Genomic DNA, 14,743 nt, shown 5'->3' on the forward strand with positions numbered 1-14,743 from the left:
TGGAATTTCAGGGCTGGCTTTTGTTTGCATTCATCATGAAACATTTGTTATATGAGCTGCTGCTACCGCTACCAAAACAGCTGCTGCTCACTGCTAGAAAACCAGAGGCCAACTCAACAGTTTCTTTCTTTCTCTGGTGAGTCTAGCTGGAAAATGAGGCCTGGTGGGTCTGCAGAAAATTACCTTTCTTTGGCTTCACTGTCATCCTTGCCACCTTTCGCCTACCCAGAACGCAAACTTGAAAGAGAACGGATAAATCAGCACAAGAGCAGGCACGTTCTGATGCTCCTGAATCTCCTACCATTAAACACAAATCAGAACTACAGCTGTGTGAACTCCCTGCTTTGCAGCTAGGGCAGCACCTCCAAGGGGAATGCCTTTCTTTCAGCTGCTCTTGTGATTCAGCCAGGGTTTAACCCTTCTGTCCTGCATCATCATTGTCTGCCATCTGGAAAATTGAGTCATGACTTGATCTAGCTTCACATAAAAATTTCTTCTGTAGGTGACCGCTTCCCTGTGCAGAGAAAAATACCCACCCATCTGACAATCTGTGCCCTTTCCTACCAAGCTCCACATGGAACAGGACTCAGAGCATCCTTGGACTGCAGCTCTGAGTGCTGAGGACAGACTTCAACTGCACTTCCAACGAGCTGAATTTTAATGCTTTGCTTTGTTATGATTAGTAAACCACTTCAGTGCTGTTTTTGTTGCTCCCTGGTAACATCATGTCAGCATTGACCTCTCTTACCTCAGACACAGCTTTTTAAGAGAACATTTATCCCAGGCTGGAGCACAGTCCCTGGAAGACTTCCCTGTTTTTTTAAAGTAAGGGGGCACTAGGAAACAATGAATGCCTACCTCTTTCACCAGCTTTATCCTGCAGGAGACCACTCTTTCTCCTGTCCTGACACCCAATTTTCTAAAAGACATTTTGGACAGAGATCTTGCTGAAAATGACACCTGTACCATCTCATATCCCTGTGCTTGCTGAGTCCTTAAAGATTTTACAAATGCCATGCTGACTTTTCCCAACTGTCTATTAATCACATCCTCTATTATAGTTCCTCCCAGTATGTCAATTTGATTTTTTCATCGTTGGTGTCTAGGTGACAATTGCAGCCCTCTAAAAGCTTGAGAATGATCTTACCTATTTTTCCAAAATAGCTGCTGAATGAATCAGGGGACACACCACAGAGTTGGCAATTTCAGTTTCAAAGAAATCCTTGATGAATACTTGCTCTCACAGCAGCATCCCTAACACTGCCATCCTGGCTTGAAGGAGTAAAGACAGCTGTGGAGTAAAAAATGCCACACCCTAACATTTATCTGTATTATAGATGGCACCTGCAAGTAACTGAAAAGATATTCAAACAGAGTGCAAATAGTACAACTCAAAAGGTAAGATTTATAAAGTGCAGTAACAATGTTGGAGATAGGCAAAGAAAACTGGAGAAAAGATAGCAATAAAAGAACACAATGGGAATGCAGTTTGGAAGGGAAGGAAACTGGGAAGATGAGCCCAGAGAGAAACGGAGGGGAGGATGCTCTTTCATGCTACATTTAAAAATTTGTGATTCAACTCCAAGAACAGAGAAAAAGAAGAGAACCAGAATCTTCACAGCTATATTTAGTGAAAGCCTCTTTTCTTGCTATAGCTTCTAGGAGAGCAAGTTTTCAAGAGGGACAGATAAAAAAGGATGGGAAATTCCAACAAGGAAAGGGAGTAGGGAACATAACTCCAAGAAAGACTTTGGAAGAGCAAGGGGTCAGCTCTCCAGCACCATAAACTGCCTTCAGGGCAGGTAAAGCAAAGGGGTTCACAGGAAGGAGCACAGGCAGGGTGTGAAGCTGTGCTCAAGTGAGGAGACACACCAGCTGAGAGCTACACTGCTAACATACTTACTTCATTTTAATTCTTAAAATTTTGTCATCAAGAGCTGACCCTTGCACTTTGCTGAAATTCGTGTTACTAGTTCTTTCCCTTCTTTTCTAATAGTAGCAACAGTGTCCTTGAGATTTTAGAGCACAATACACTGTGTCCTCTGGGAGCAAGTGGTCCCTTTACAGATGTACCTTGGAGATGTCTCTTCCCTATGACTCTCTCCCTGCACTTCTCCCAGCTGCCCACTGCCTCTCTCTCCCCGACTCTCTTCTCAGCCACCTAGCCCTGATGTGGCTGGAAAAAACCCTTTTGGTGTTAGCTTTATAAAATGCCTTTTGCAAGTTGCATGCCTTGCTATAATTTCACACCTAACTTGTAGAATTTATGCTCTCTCATGTTTTCTTAATTTTAATTATTACAACATTTAAATTACTATAGCAGCTGATTTGCATCACTGTAAAAACCTGATATCAAATTGCAATGTTTATGTGAAAATCTAAGTAATTCCTAAGGGATGGCTCCTTGTCCCTGCTGTACAAAAATTACTGGTAAAAGTGTTTTAACAACTAAATTTCTTTTCTATAGCTACCCTATCTTTAATTCCTGGGCCATCAAAGATACTGGCTCATGGTAGTTGCATTGTTCTTGCAGATGCCTTGGGAGTAAGAATAATCAATTTAACCCGCAGCCCATTCTGCCACTGATACAGTAATTTAGTCTCAGAAAAAAAGTACAATAACTTTATTTGAAGACTGAAAATAAGATTATGCTCCTAAAAGCTAAGTGAATAGTCAGCTCTGTGATCTGCTTTATATTGCTCCTGTGTCTTCAATGCCAAATATGCTTTGTTTTCAATTAAGAGGTGTTTCTCCCCAAACACTGGCCCTGAAAACATACTGTGGGATACACTGATTATTGAGCTAAATTCTCAGTAGTTTTGGTCCTTTATTAATAAAAGTTTTTTATATTTCAGCCTCAGTGACCTTGTGCAGCTTGCTTGTTTCCATGTAGGAGAAATGAAGACCTGTTCACCTGGGAACAGAAGCAGGCCTATTACATGGGATTTAATGGCTCCTTCTCTGTGCCTTCTGTTGCCTGGGCAGAGGGCAAAGTTCTTAAAGAAACAATCTGCATAATCTGTTACCACTTTAATTTTTGTTTAAACGCTATTTTTAAAGCAGAAGCAGTAAGGGAGCTTTAGCTGAAATGCTACTGATTAAAATAGCATTATGATTTTATTTACTAAGTTACTCAAGAAGGAATGAACTGTCATTGCAGGCTTTAACTGCCTGTCATTAAAATGTTTGTGGTACATTGTCATCAGTAACCCTGGATTATTTATGAGATATCACTAATGCTGTATCCAAATGCAGATTTCCTTCTGTGCTGGAGCTTTAACAAAGCTGGATATCCATGGGTTTTACATTTTGTGACACTAGGAACAGGAAATATTCAAAAGATGCATTGGGGAATCAACCTCAGATGAGCAGCAGGAGCACACTTATAAACCATAACATCTTTAGTGACTGATATGCTCATTAAATAAACATGACTGTTGCTTGGAAGATATCAGTACCAAAATGATCTCCTGACATATACAAAAAAACCCCAAAATATATGGATTCTTGATGTGTGAGATGTAAGGGCTTGTTTGACTGGTCCCTCGGGATTTAGAATATAAATAATTTTTGTTTTTACTGCAACAGAGTATGAAATTACATCTTTGAGGGTTTAGTCCAAAACCAGACAGCCCATTGATAGAGCTGATGAAAGGAAACTGAATGCAAGTGACAGGAATAGGTGGGATGAAATGCAAAATCTGTAGGCTGAAGTCTTGGAATTGCACTAAAAGACAAAGATGATGCAATAGGTGGTCTCATAATCTTCATAATCCTACAGACGTACAGAAACTTTAGAGAGGGGAAACTGTTAAAGAGGTTCAGATGAGCATGCAAAAAAGTAAAATTTTTTTGGCTTCAGGTAAAGACCCTGCCATTTGACAGGAAAGAGAAATATGAAAAAGGTGGAGGAGAGGAATAGGAAAAAGATAGCAGATTGCAGAGCACAAGCTGGGTACAGGCATGCCTTATAGCTCACAGAGAGTGAACATTAAGTAATTCTACAAAACACACTCAGCCTATCTCGACAATACATTGCCATTTGTCAGAGCTCATGTGTCCAGAAACTGTATTAGAAGAAGAACATTAGATCCAGGTTTTTCAAACAATGATTTAAGAGAACATGGACTTCATCTTCCAATACAACTGATTCTGAGCAGAGCCTTTAGAAATTCAATGCCCATGAAAATCCAAGCCTAAAATAAGGATTTAAAAATCAGTACTGTAATTAGCAAGAAGAGAAACTATATTCTTCTTTGTCATAATCAGTGGTGAGATCTGGAAGGCAGCCAACATCCTAGAATGCCTAGAAGAGCTGGGAAAGGGAACTATGGATCAACAGTAGCCTCATTCCTCATTTCTCCAGTTCATGAATCATGCCCACTATCTGGCCTGCCAATGAGAAATATGTAAATTTCTCACCTGATCTAAATGGATGGCTGCTGGTGTTGCTGTACTCACCAAGTCAAGCACTGCTCTTGACTCCAGGAGAAAGCAGAGCCATAGTGATGTGTTTGGCAAATGGACACTAAAATCCCACTTCCCTATATTGTAGGCTCAGGGAGCAGATTCACCTGGACCAAGCACCAATGTTGTGTCAGGCTGTCAGCTGCCTCACTTTTCACCTCAAAATGCCATTCATTTGGGGCCACAAGATGTATTTACAGGCAACCTCTCTGCTGTGTAACTCTGCACATATGAGCTAACTCAATCTAACAAGTACACATTAACAAGGAAGAGTAAATAGTTAGGACCTGAGCCTGGATGTACACAAGCTCCATAGGGGTTGGAAGGCCAAACCAAACTCGCTTGCCCCACCTTTACTCCTGGTCCCATTTTAGCAATGAGACTGATACTATCTTGGATAAATCTTTTGGTGCCACAGTTACGGTTTTCATGCCACACTTATATTGTCTGGAGTGGCTTCACCTTCCTCAGCAGAACAAGAACCACAGCTGTTATAAGCTGTAAAGCTTTGCTTCAGAACTCACCACAGAGAAATTTTGCTTCTGAGACAAATCTTCCAAAGACCTAGTGGCGCTTTTGAAAAACACAGTCATGAGAAAGCCCAGAAGTGCTCAAATCCTTTCAAGAGCTCCTATTCTTAAAACTGCTTAGCTTATTCACAAAAGGATTTCAAACCTCCGGGAGACAAAACAACATATTTTTCTTTTATGGGACTGAAAAAGAAAAGATACTTTCACTGACTATCCTTACCACTCAGTGTATCTACTAACTTCAAGGCATCCTGGATCAGGCAGTCTGGTTTTTCCCTGCTCTCCAAACCTTGTATCTTCATGGCTGAAGAGCTAGATAATGTATCTACAGCTTTTGATAGTACCTTCAGTTTTATAAAACAAACCAAGGAACAGATGAGTTGTGCAGAATGTCCTAGATGCTATCGACCTAATAAAAAAGAAATGTCCTCAGGGATATGCACTGTTACTCTTCCTCTTTCCCTGCCCATCTTGCACACAGAGAACAGGGAATTTGCTTTACAAGTAACAAAAGTACAATTAAACACTTTTCCTTGATCTTAAACTGCATGTTTTAGCATTCACGTTGTTTTACAGCGTTCCTCTGTGCAATACCGAAAGTTGAGACTTCAAAGGGGCAAGAGAAGAATGGTCTGCTCTCGCTTTCTATTTTCAGAACAGGATGTTGGGTGATAAGAAAAGGCCCCCCCGGCGGAATGCGAATCCACTCGTGCCGCTGGCGCTGGGAGTAGCGTACACGCGGGCGGATCGCTCCATCTGCTGGGCACAGCGGCGCTGCTCACACTCTCATCAGACACCGCAGTGTTACACAGGGAGCTACCTCCCAACTCCAAACTCATGTTTTACCTCCACGTGAAATTTAGAATAGAATCTTCTTCTTCTGTAGAAAATTTTCATAGTCAGTGACTCCTGTTCAAAGTATTACATAGGGAAAACACAAAGCTCTAGTTCTAGCGTGCAAGGCAAAAGAAAAGACAGCATATTTGGAATCTCCAAAGATTTTAAACATTTGAACGTGTTTGAAATTTTAAAAGTGACACCAAAAAATCCCCACAAATACCCTACCCCACAACCCAACTGAACAAAAAAACCCTACCACAAAACCCCCTCAGTATTTACATTAAAACTAATCCACGCTGATTTTATTCTCTCAACAAGAGTGCTGGTGCTTGTAGGAGAGAGAAGGGTTGGGCACTTCAGCACAAGAGTGAGCTAGTGTATTCCCTTCCCATTTACCAGTCACAACCCTCTCCAGAAAATACAGCTCACAAGAAGCCAGCAGACTAAGAAGCCTCATATAATTTGTCCTAGTATCTTCTTTCCTTTCATTTTGTGCTAAACAAAGGCAGAATAAAAGATGATCACTATTTATAGACACCGCACAAAAATCACTGCCTCCTTCCACTAGAGTCCTATGATCGCTTCTTGCTCAAAGGTTTTGCTCTTGGAGGTGGTGCCTGTAAACACATTCACTACAATTTCTCAGAGGGAAAAACCCCTTGTTCCTGAACTTTTCCAAATGCATAGCATCTGAACCATCTGAAGGCACGTCCACCTTCAGGGCTAGCCTGGCACAGGAGTGATCTTCAGCACAGCACAAAGACTGCTGAGCTTGATTTCACCCTTCTCCTAACTCCATCAAAAATGCTCTGCTTCTCAGGACCTCAGCTCTGCAATAAAGACAAATGGCAGCATCTCTCTCCTTAATGAGTTTAAAGAGAAGGGGACACTTATGAATAGAAAAGTCAAGACTATCATTAACATTCATGGACCTAGAGGATTTAAAAAACAAGAGGGTTTATAGTACCTGGGATAATATTACTACTACAGTTTAAGACATTCCCTGTAAATGCAATTCTTATGGGAATCATATTTTCATTGCATTAAAAAAAAATTTACTGTTTACCTAAACAATATATTTTTTTTCAGCTGACAGTGTGAGTTATTTCATTGCACTCAATAAAATTCAGTGTCTGAAAAGCCCAAAGTCAGTCTTCTTGCTGTAGAGTAAGACCTATACATTCTCCACACTAAATGCACCTTTCAGGAAACAAAGGGGTTTTTTCCTCGTATTGGGAAGAAGTGTTTTTATAGGGCTTCTGGTGCCAAAGAAAATTTATGAACTCCTGAGGTGTGAGGATATGGCTCATTTCTGAGGTGATAAAAAACCATTTTATTGTCTATTGTTTTACACTGGATGCTGTTCACTTTTACCCCATGCCACAGAAACTGACAAGACAGAAGAAAACTCTGTTTTGCTGAATACAGTAGGTATTTTTTTGTCTCTTAAAAGCAGCAAAGATATGAAACCCACATGTGCCCATTTCAAAAGAAACTGAGTAAATATTCTCAGCAGAAATGAACAGGACTGACCAATCTTTTTTTCCTTTAGCCCCTGAGAATAAGGAAAGATTTTACATGTCAAGTTTTGTTATAACTACTTCAGGCCTTTCAAAGAGTTAAAGGATACTTTCAAGTTTTGCAATAAACATATTCTAAGGCTCTGCAATTGGATCCTATCTGCTTCAATGCTGGTGAAAAAAAGATAAAATTTTGAGCAAATTTTACTGTGTTAGCAAAAAAAGCTATTAAACATAAAAATATATTTTTAAAATTTATTCTACCCCTCTATTCATCTATCTATTGATTTCACAATCTGCTGCCCCCATTCCTGCCCTTTTAATCTCTTGTCAAAGCTAGTTTTGGCTGCCAGGACAAGTTTGTAATTTTGGACAAGATAGGCATCAAAAAAGAGTCCTTTTGCATTTCTTGACTTGGTATTAACATTAAGATGACATTAACATTAAGGAGAGAGTGGAGACACAGAAAAACAGGAAGCCCATAGCTTTAAAGTACCGTACAAGATAAAACCAAATTGGTTCCAATGAAAACTTTAGCACCACAAAGAGCTTTCACATTTTGTTACACATGGCTATAAAACACACAAGTCAAAATATCTGGCATATGGAATAGCTGAATGCAATGTCTTTGTTAATGCAATGAAGAAAGTTATCTTTCTTGTGTCCTCTGACATTAAAATTTTCTGCCATGCTGAACTGCCAAGTTTTTTTAACATTTTACCTTTCTTCACAGTTTCCTTCTGCCAGCTTATATGAGAAAAATCATTAGCATCAAAAAGAAAAGCTCAATTCATACTGCTTTAAGCAGTTACCTGTGTCATCAGGTATACAGACAGACAGTAACTCTCTGATGAAAATGTCACACTATCTTATCATAGAGCCACAGTTTAAATCATCTGCTTCAGAACAACAGCAGAAAAATATTTCTGAAGGTAAAACAACTACAGGCTTTGTTTTCTTCTAAGAGAACGCTGAGCAGGAGTTTCTTGACAAATGTTATCACAGTGCTTCAGATAAGAAATTTTACTACAGGCACAAAAGAAATTGAAAACTTTGAATATGGCCTGCACAGTTGAAAGGAATAGAGATGAGAAAAAGTTTCTAGATTTCCTGATTTCTGTATTATCAACCTATACTGAAGGTGTTCAATACTAAGAAGTTTGCTTAGATGGGATCTACAGTGATCTGGTGACAAACCAAACCACCTGTAATGAGCAAGGGGAGTCCCAACTTCAGGAAGAAGGGGTTTAACTCACAACTCCTGCAGATGTATCTTATATGCACCTGTGATTTTATGCATTTGATAACATCAGGCATTTTGCTTCCCATAGCAGGAAGGTGCTTTTAATATAGTTTAGATTATGATGTTGGTGGGACAGCAATCACCTGTTTCCTACTGTGATTTCTAATCTATGTAATCCACTAAAGCAACGCTGGATTGAAAATGTCTTTCTTCAGCTACTTTTTGCTTCAAGGCAGCTCTACAAATCCCGTTTCTGAATTGCCTCCAATCCAGAACTGCTTGTTGCACTGGACTCTGGTGCAGATATTCACAGACCTGGAAGTGAATTACCTTTCTGTACACATCCTTCTCTGTGTTTTCCTCATCTTGTTATGTTCAGCTGACAAAAGATAAGTTCTAGAAAAACTTTCCTTCTTTATGTGGAAAGAGGAAAGAAAGACTGCCATAAGAAAATCTCAAGAGGAGCAGCAGGACAGCAGACAATACTGTAAACTATATAGATTTAATCTGCAAGTGTTAGTTGCAACAAAAGGTCAGTTTTGGCCCAATTTATCTGCTGCTTTGTGGGACCACCAGACAGCTGGCAGTACAACATGTCTTCTTCCCAGCACTTCATGTTGCAACAGCAGAGGGTGTTGCAGATCAGGTCTAAGATACCCTGAGGATAACAATGTAGGATTTCTTACACACCGCTTGAATATTTTTTATTTTTCTGGCTGATTCTTTTAGGGGGTTTTTTTTTGGTAAGTATTAGCACAAACTCAGAAATAACCAGAAAATAATTATGATAGGAAAAAACCCTCAGAACATATGCATGTATGAAAAAAGGAGGAGAGAGGAAACTGCTTTCTTACTAATATGCCCAGTCAATAAGTGAATGGGAAAGATAAAATAAAGGTTTAATCCACCTCGGGAATACTGACAGAAAGTGGTGAATCTTTAGATTCATGACCCATTTTTCACATGAAATCCCAGAGGAAATCATTGTCCTGTAATAGGTGACCAAATTTCCTCCTGATACTGGAAAACACAAAAAGAGGACAAAGATTACCCAGCAGTTAATGATTCTGGCAGATCGCTTATTTCCCACCTGACAATTTCTAGGGCACCCTGATGAAAAACAAAACCCTGTGTGCTGCTTATTAGCTTCCCCCATTGTAAAAGAAATGAAAATATATGGTGCACAGAACAGCTGAAGAAGTCATAAACTCAAAGAAAAGTCTCACGGCAGAGAGAGCATATCCTTCTATTGATCCCCCTGCCTTCCTTTTGTCTAACATCCCCATGAGGAGACCTTCGAGACCAAATTTTGCAAACCTTTAGGATCACTTCCACATACTAAAAACACCATTATTTTTATTTTTTAATTTATAAAACCAAGGGAAATACCCGATCCCAAACTGGACATTGCTCTTATGACAGTACAATACTCTCTTTATGTCTGTTATTAAGCAAAACTACTCTATGGCTGGACGTGGCACCATAAAGTTACATGCCCACTTTCCAAAGAGCTGCCTTACTGCCTGCTTGCAAGCAGACAATGACCCACTGCAAGCATGTTCAGAAAAGGAATGCCATACTTTCCCTAGTACCTGTAACACAGCTAAATACAGAATTTTCAATGATGAGTCCTAGAAGAAGGGTTTGATGGACAGTAATGCATAAATCCTAGTTATGGACACAAACCCATAATTTCTCCAGAGTGACTTGACTGACTACTGCAATAGCTGTTCTCAGTCAGAAGCCAGCCATTAGATGCATGCATTACAAACTAAATTTAATCTTTGTTCCATGTGCTTTAAATATACAGATTGGTACAAAACAGTGTACTTTGTACAAAACATATTAATAGCTGTAGGCACTTCACACTGACAAAAATGCAACCAAGTCACAAAGGAAGAAGGGAAGTTTTACCCCTGCTTGGTGCACATAGTGTGGATGGGCCAGTCAAATGTAAGCAAGAAATCAATTCTGCTGGAATGACACGCACAGCCCTCCAGAAGCATCATATCTATTTTTAGCATAGGACACAAGACTGCCTTTTAAAGAAGTCAGCAATAAATCAGTGTTGGAGGGATGGATTGATGCAGAGAATCCTTTCAGACTGACCATGGGGTGCAAATTAAGGAGTAGGCTGAGTGCTCTCCATTTTCTCAACTCCAGACTCCTAAGTCTTTTTCCTCAGCATGCTTTGTATTGGAAGTGCTGTAAATGCACATTCTTATTTGTATTCTACCTAAACTCAGCTCAGCTGAAGGTTCATTTCATTTCAACCCATATCAAGGCTGAGAGAAAATAGATAACCTGGTCCCGGAGAATCTCCAAAGTGTCCAGCTCCCCAAACCATTCCTTGAAGGTTTATTTAAGTACATATTCCTGACACCATTTTGACAATATTTTGACAGTATTATTTGACAACTGAGTATGACACAATTAAAAGAAGAAGGCACCTCAGTGGAAAATGGGAAGCTTTCTGGCAGGTGGAAAGATCACTGAGCAACAAGTGCAGGCAAGGAAAGAAAAGCACACAGTAATATTAAAGATAAAAGCAGAATATGTTACCTTCCCCATCATCACATCTGCTCCCTAAGAGGGAGATAAACATCTTCATTGACTGAACAAGAAAGAAACACATACCCTTCAGCAGCCACGCAGATTTAGCTGAAATTTCTGTAAGAACAGCTTTTTAATGGAAAAAGTTACCTGGATTTTTGTAGATGCTAAGCACACCCTTGAAATAATGAGGTAAGAATCTTTCTAATAAAAGCAGCACATCCTCCAACTCCTCCAGAATGCCCACAAGCAGAAAATTTTCATTAACGTTCAGCTTTGCTCTTTCAAGGGCCCATTCACCAGGCTCCCTGTATGAAATTGATGGGGGAAGACGGAGGAGGGAAAAAGAGAAGTTTAAATATACATTTATTTCTCAAATTCAAGCCAAGAACACAACTGAATAAAAAATATTCAGTGCTATACTTAGAACAAAAAAAGACCCCCCACCAAACCCAAGTAGCTTACTGAGCTTTTCCACGCAACATCTATAATTGGATTGGCATGTAAAAACAGGATCATGTCAAAAGGAGGCTAATCATTGTGTGAAAGTACTCCATTCTGAAGGGAACTTCTGCCAAGTTGTTTATAAGCTCAAACTTGTGAACTTTGGTATTTCAACTTGGAACCCATCTGATCAGAGGGATGACTGCCCTTGGTGTTGGAAGGTGCTGAGGAGTGGTGGTGTCCCTGAACTACATCAGGAGAACTGCTGGGACCAACCACTGCTGCTGTTACTGACGAATCCTACACAGGACACTACCATTTCCCACCTTGTCCTTCATTTTAACTTCTGCCAAAGTCTCCAGGAGCTTCCCTTTCCCCTGTCATTGCCACCAGTTGCCCTGCAGCTTTGCTACAGGATTTGCATTGTTTTTGCTGTGACTGATACAGGTTTTGGAGAACAGTTTGGGGTTCTTCTGTCTTTTCTCCCAGCAGGAGAAGCTGGAAGGACTTCACTACATCTTTATGCTTCTCTGTTTCCCAAAAGCACAATGTAGTTAGACAACCATACAAATCCTAAATCCCTTATAATAATTCATATTAGTTATGTTCTGGGAGCAGCAGCCATCATTCATATTGACACAGGTTATAGTGCCAGTGTCCCAGGCTAAAGAAATCAGCTCCCCACACTGCCTGGGAGTGGCTGTAAATCACACCGCTTCCATGACTTCATTAGGTTATTGTGGATCCTATGCAATAGTGAATTTAACATTTGTCTGAAGCTCTTTCTTTGTCACGTGGAAAAGCTTACTACTTTCCACTCCTACTAGAGCAGACTTGTAGCAGGTTTTTCATGCTCTACCACCTTCTGGGCACTGATCTGCTTTCTGGAAGAGCAAAGTGTCCTAACAAACACTATGAGCTTTCTGTTTGTAGCTCCTTAGGGGACTAAGAAGTAGCTGAAGAAAGTTCAAGGGCATACCAGGAGCCAAATCTATAACAAGGTACAAAACAGTACTTCAATAACCTGCTTGGGAACCTCACAGAGATATTTTGTGAAGGTATTCAGGCATGTGACTGCTGTTAATGGGATTATTCGCACAGGCAAGTTAAATGTGCAACCATAAGCATTTGCAAATAAGGCCAAAATATGTTAAAAAATGTGCAATGAAAATGAAGTCAACTTGTTTTGTTTCTTATACATAACTTCAGTTAAGCAAAAAAAAAAAAAAGGCAAGATTTTACAACATAGATACTTCTTCTGTCTTAATTTCTAAGTAACACATTTTAACTTGTTATTACTGCTACAAGAAGTATGGCTTTTGAAAGAAATTCTGGAAAATGTGCAACTGTTTCATTATGGAGAAGCTTGAATAATACAGAAACAGAATACCTTGAAGTTGAACACACCTAACAAAGAACATTTGTTACTAACAATACTAAAGTGTTTAAAGCCAAGAAAGTATTTAAAATGATTCCTATATTATTGCAAAAAAATTTACTATGGTATTAGTAACTCAGCATTATTAGAATGGTGTTCACAGACGTTAAAAATGAGGTAGCTCAATTAAAGCAGTAGAGGGCTGTATTCTACATGGTTTTAAGCATGAATACAGTTCCTCACATGGACACAGAAACCTGTATTTCTCATATAGACCTGATAGAAGCATCTGAGCAAATCAGAAACATGTATTACAAAATTACAACGCAGATAAAATGAGTAACCCAGAAAAAAAATCCACATAAATACATTCATATTTGATGAATTATTCATGCTATAAATAAAGAAAAAAGGATACTGCTACATTTGCAATGGCCTCCTTACTTCAAAATATATGCATACAGTTACCACATGCAGTGCTGCATTCCTTGTACTTTCATTTTTCTCTTGTACTTCAAATAACGTCACCTCTTTATTACCCACTTCTGACAAAATGTTGGCAATAGCTATTGCTGAACAAATTGAAACACCTTGCATATATTTACCTGCATCTTGGATGCTGTCCACAGAAATATGGTATGATGTAAAATAACCTGGGATTAGAACATTCAGGGTAGTTTTCAAGGATACATACATTAATGTCCTGTGGGGGAGGAAAAAAAAAATACTGTATTTTTCTTTCTCCATTAGCAACTGTTTTCTTTATCTCATACTTTTTACAGTCATCTCAGGGTCAAAGAACTGTGCCAAGGCTATAAGAAGTATCTTAAAAATCATCTATTGGTCCATTTATCTACTTCTAAATATCAGCAGGGGAAACAAAAAGTTATTTTGTCCTAGAATGCACAAAGCAATTTTTTCTTCCTTGCTGCAAACCCCACAATTATTATACTGAGATTACTGTATGAGTTTAAGTGGGACACATTAATCAACTTTCATACTAAATAACATTTAAAATATTCAGAAGATTATTTTCAGGCTCTTCTTTCTTCTAAATACACCCTGGAGAAAACCTGAAGTAGCCAGAATAAATAAAATTGAGACAACATTTATTACTTTGCCCTCCCCCCCCTTTTTTTTTTAAATTCTGCTGCATTCAATGACTGGAATGAACAAATGCAAGATGTAATTTGTACATCTCACTCAATATTATAACATACATCACTTTTGGTTACAATTCTGTAAACTTCTCAGATTTTCAGAACTGAACTGTGCAAAGCCTACTGAGAAAATGGGTTATTAGAAGGTATTTATCATTTTCATGAAATATCATTCATCTAATTAGAAGCTATTTATAATTTTTTAAAGACTTGGCATAGCTACTGAACCCCGAGGAACTGCATTCCATTTATAGCTTTACTTCAGCACAATAATAAACATGCGGGACTGAATTCCATTATCCAAATCTAATAGAGCCTTACTCTGTAAGCAGACACACCCTCTGCAGAGACACACAGGGCAAAAAAAAATGCGTAAGACAACTAAAGCAAGGATGGAAGGATCTCACCTGTGCAGAATCAATATTCATTGTTATTTAGATAAGGGCTTTCACAATGCCATAGGCAATATACACATCAGTATCAAGCCAACAACTAAACAAAACCATAATTTATCAAGTAAATAAAATGTGATAGAGAACGTTCCACAAGAGAGATGTGTTTGGCAGCATGGAAAACACGGAGAGCATCCCCTGCTCTCCTCAGAGAAG

General features: G+C 39.1%; 1 protein-coding gene across 1 annotated transcript in view; it reads right to left on the reverse strand.

Annotated features, from left to right (window-relative positions):
• UST (uronyl 2-sulfotransferase) overlaps nucleotides 1-14,743 on the reverse strand; it is a 154,471-nt gene that overhangs the window by 19,602 nt on the left and 120,126 nt on the right. Inside the window, exons 6-7 of the mRNA XM_071432972.1 lie at nucleotides 13,581-13,678; nucleotides 11,304-11,461 (exon numbers count right to left, since the gene is read on the reverse strand). Of these exons, the coding sequence (XP_071289073.1) occupies nucleotides 11,304-11,461; nucleotides 13,581-13,678 (256 nt within the window). The remainder of the gene's footprint in view (nucleotides 1-11,303; nucleotides 11,462-13,580; nucleotides 13,679-14,743) is intronic.

This window comes from Agelaius tricolor, unplaced genomic scaffold (genome assembly GCF_023055355.1).
Source record: "Agelaius tricolor isolate 1412-34295 unplaced genomic scaffold, bAgeTri1.0.p SCAF_1, whole genome shotgun sequence".
Lineage (NCBI taxonomy): Eukaryota > Metazoa > Chordata > Aves > Passeriformes > Icteridae > Agelaius > Agelaius tricolor.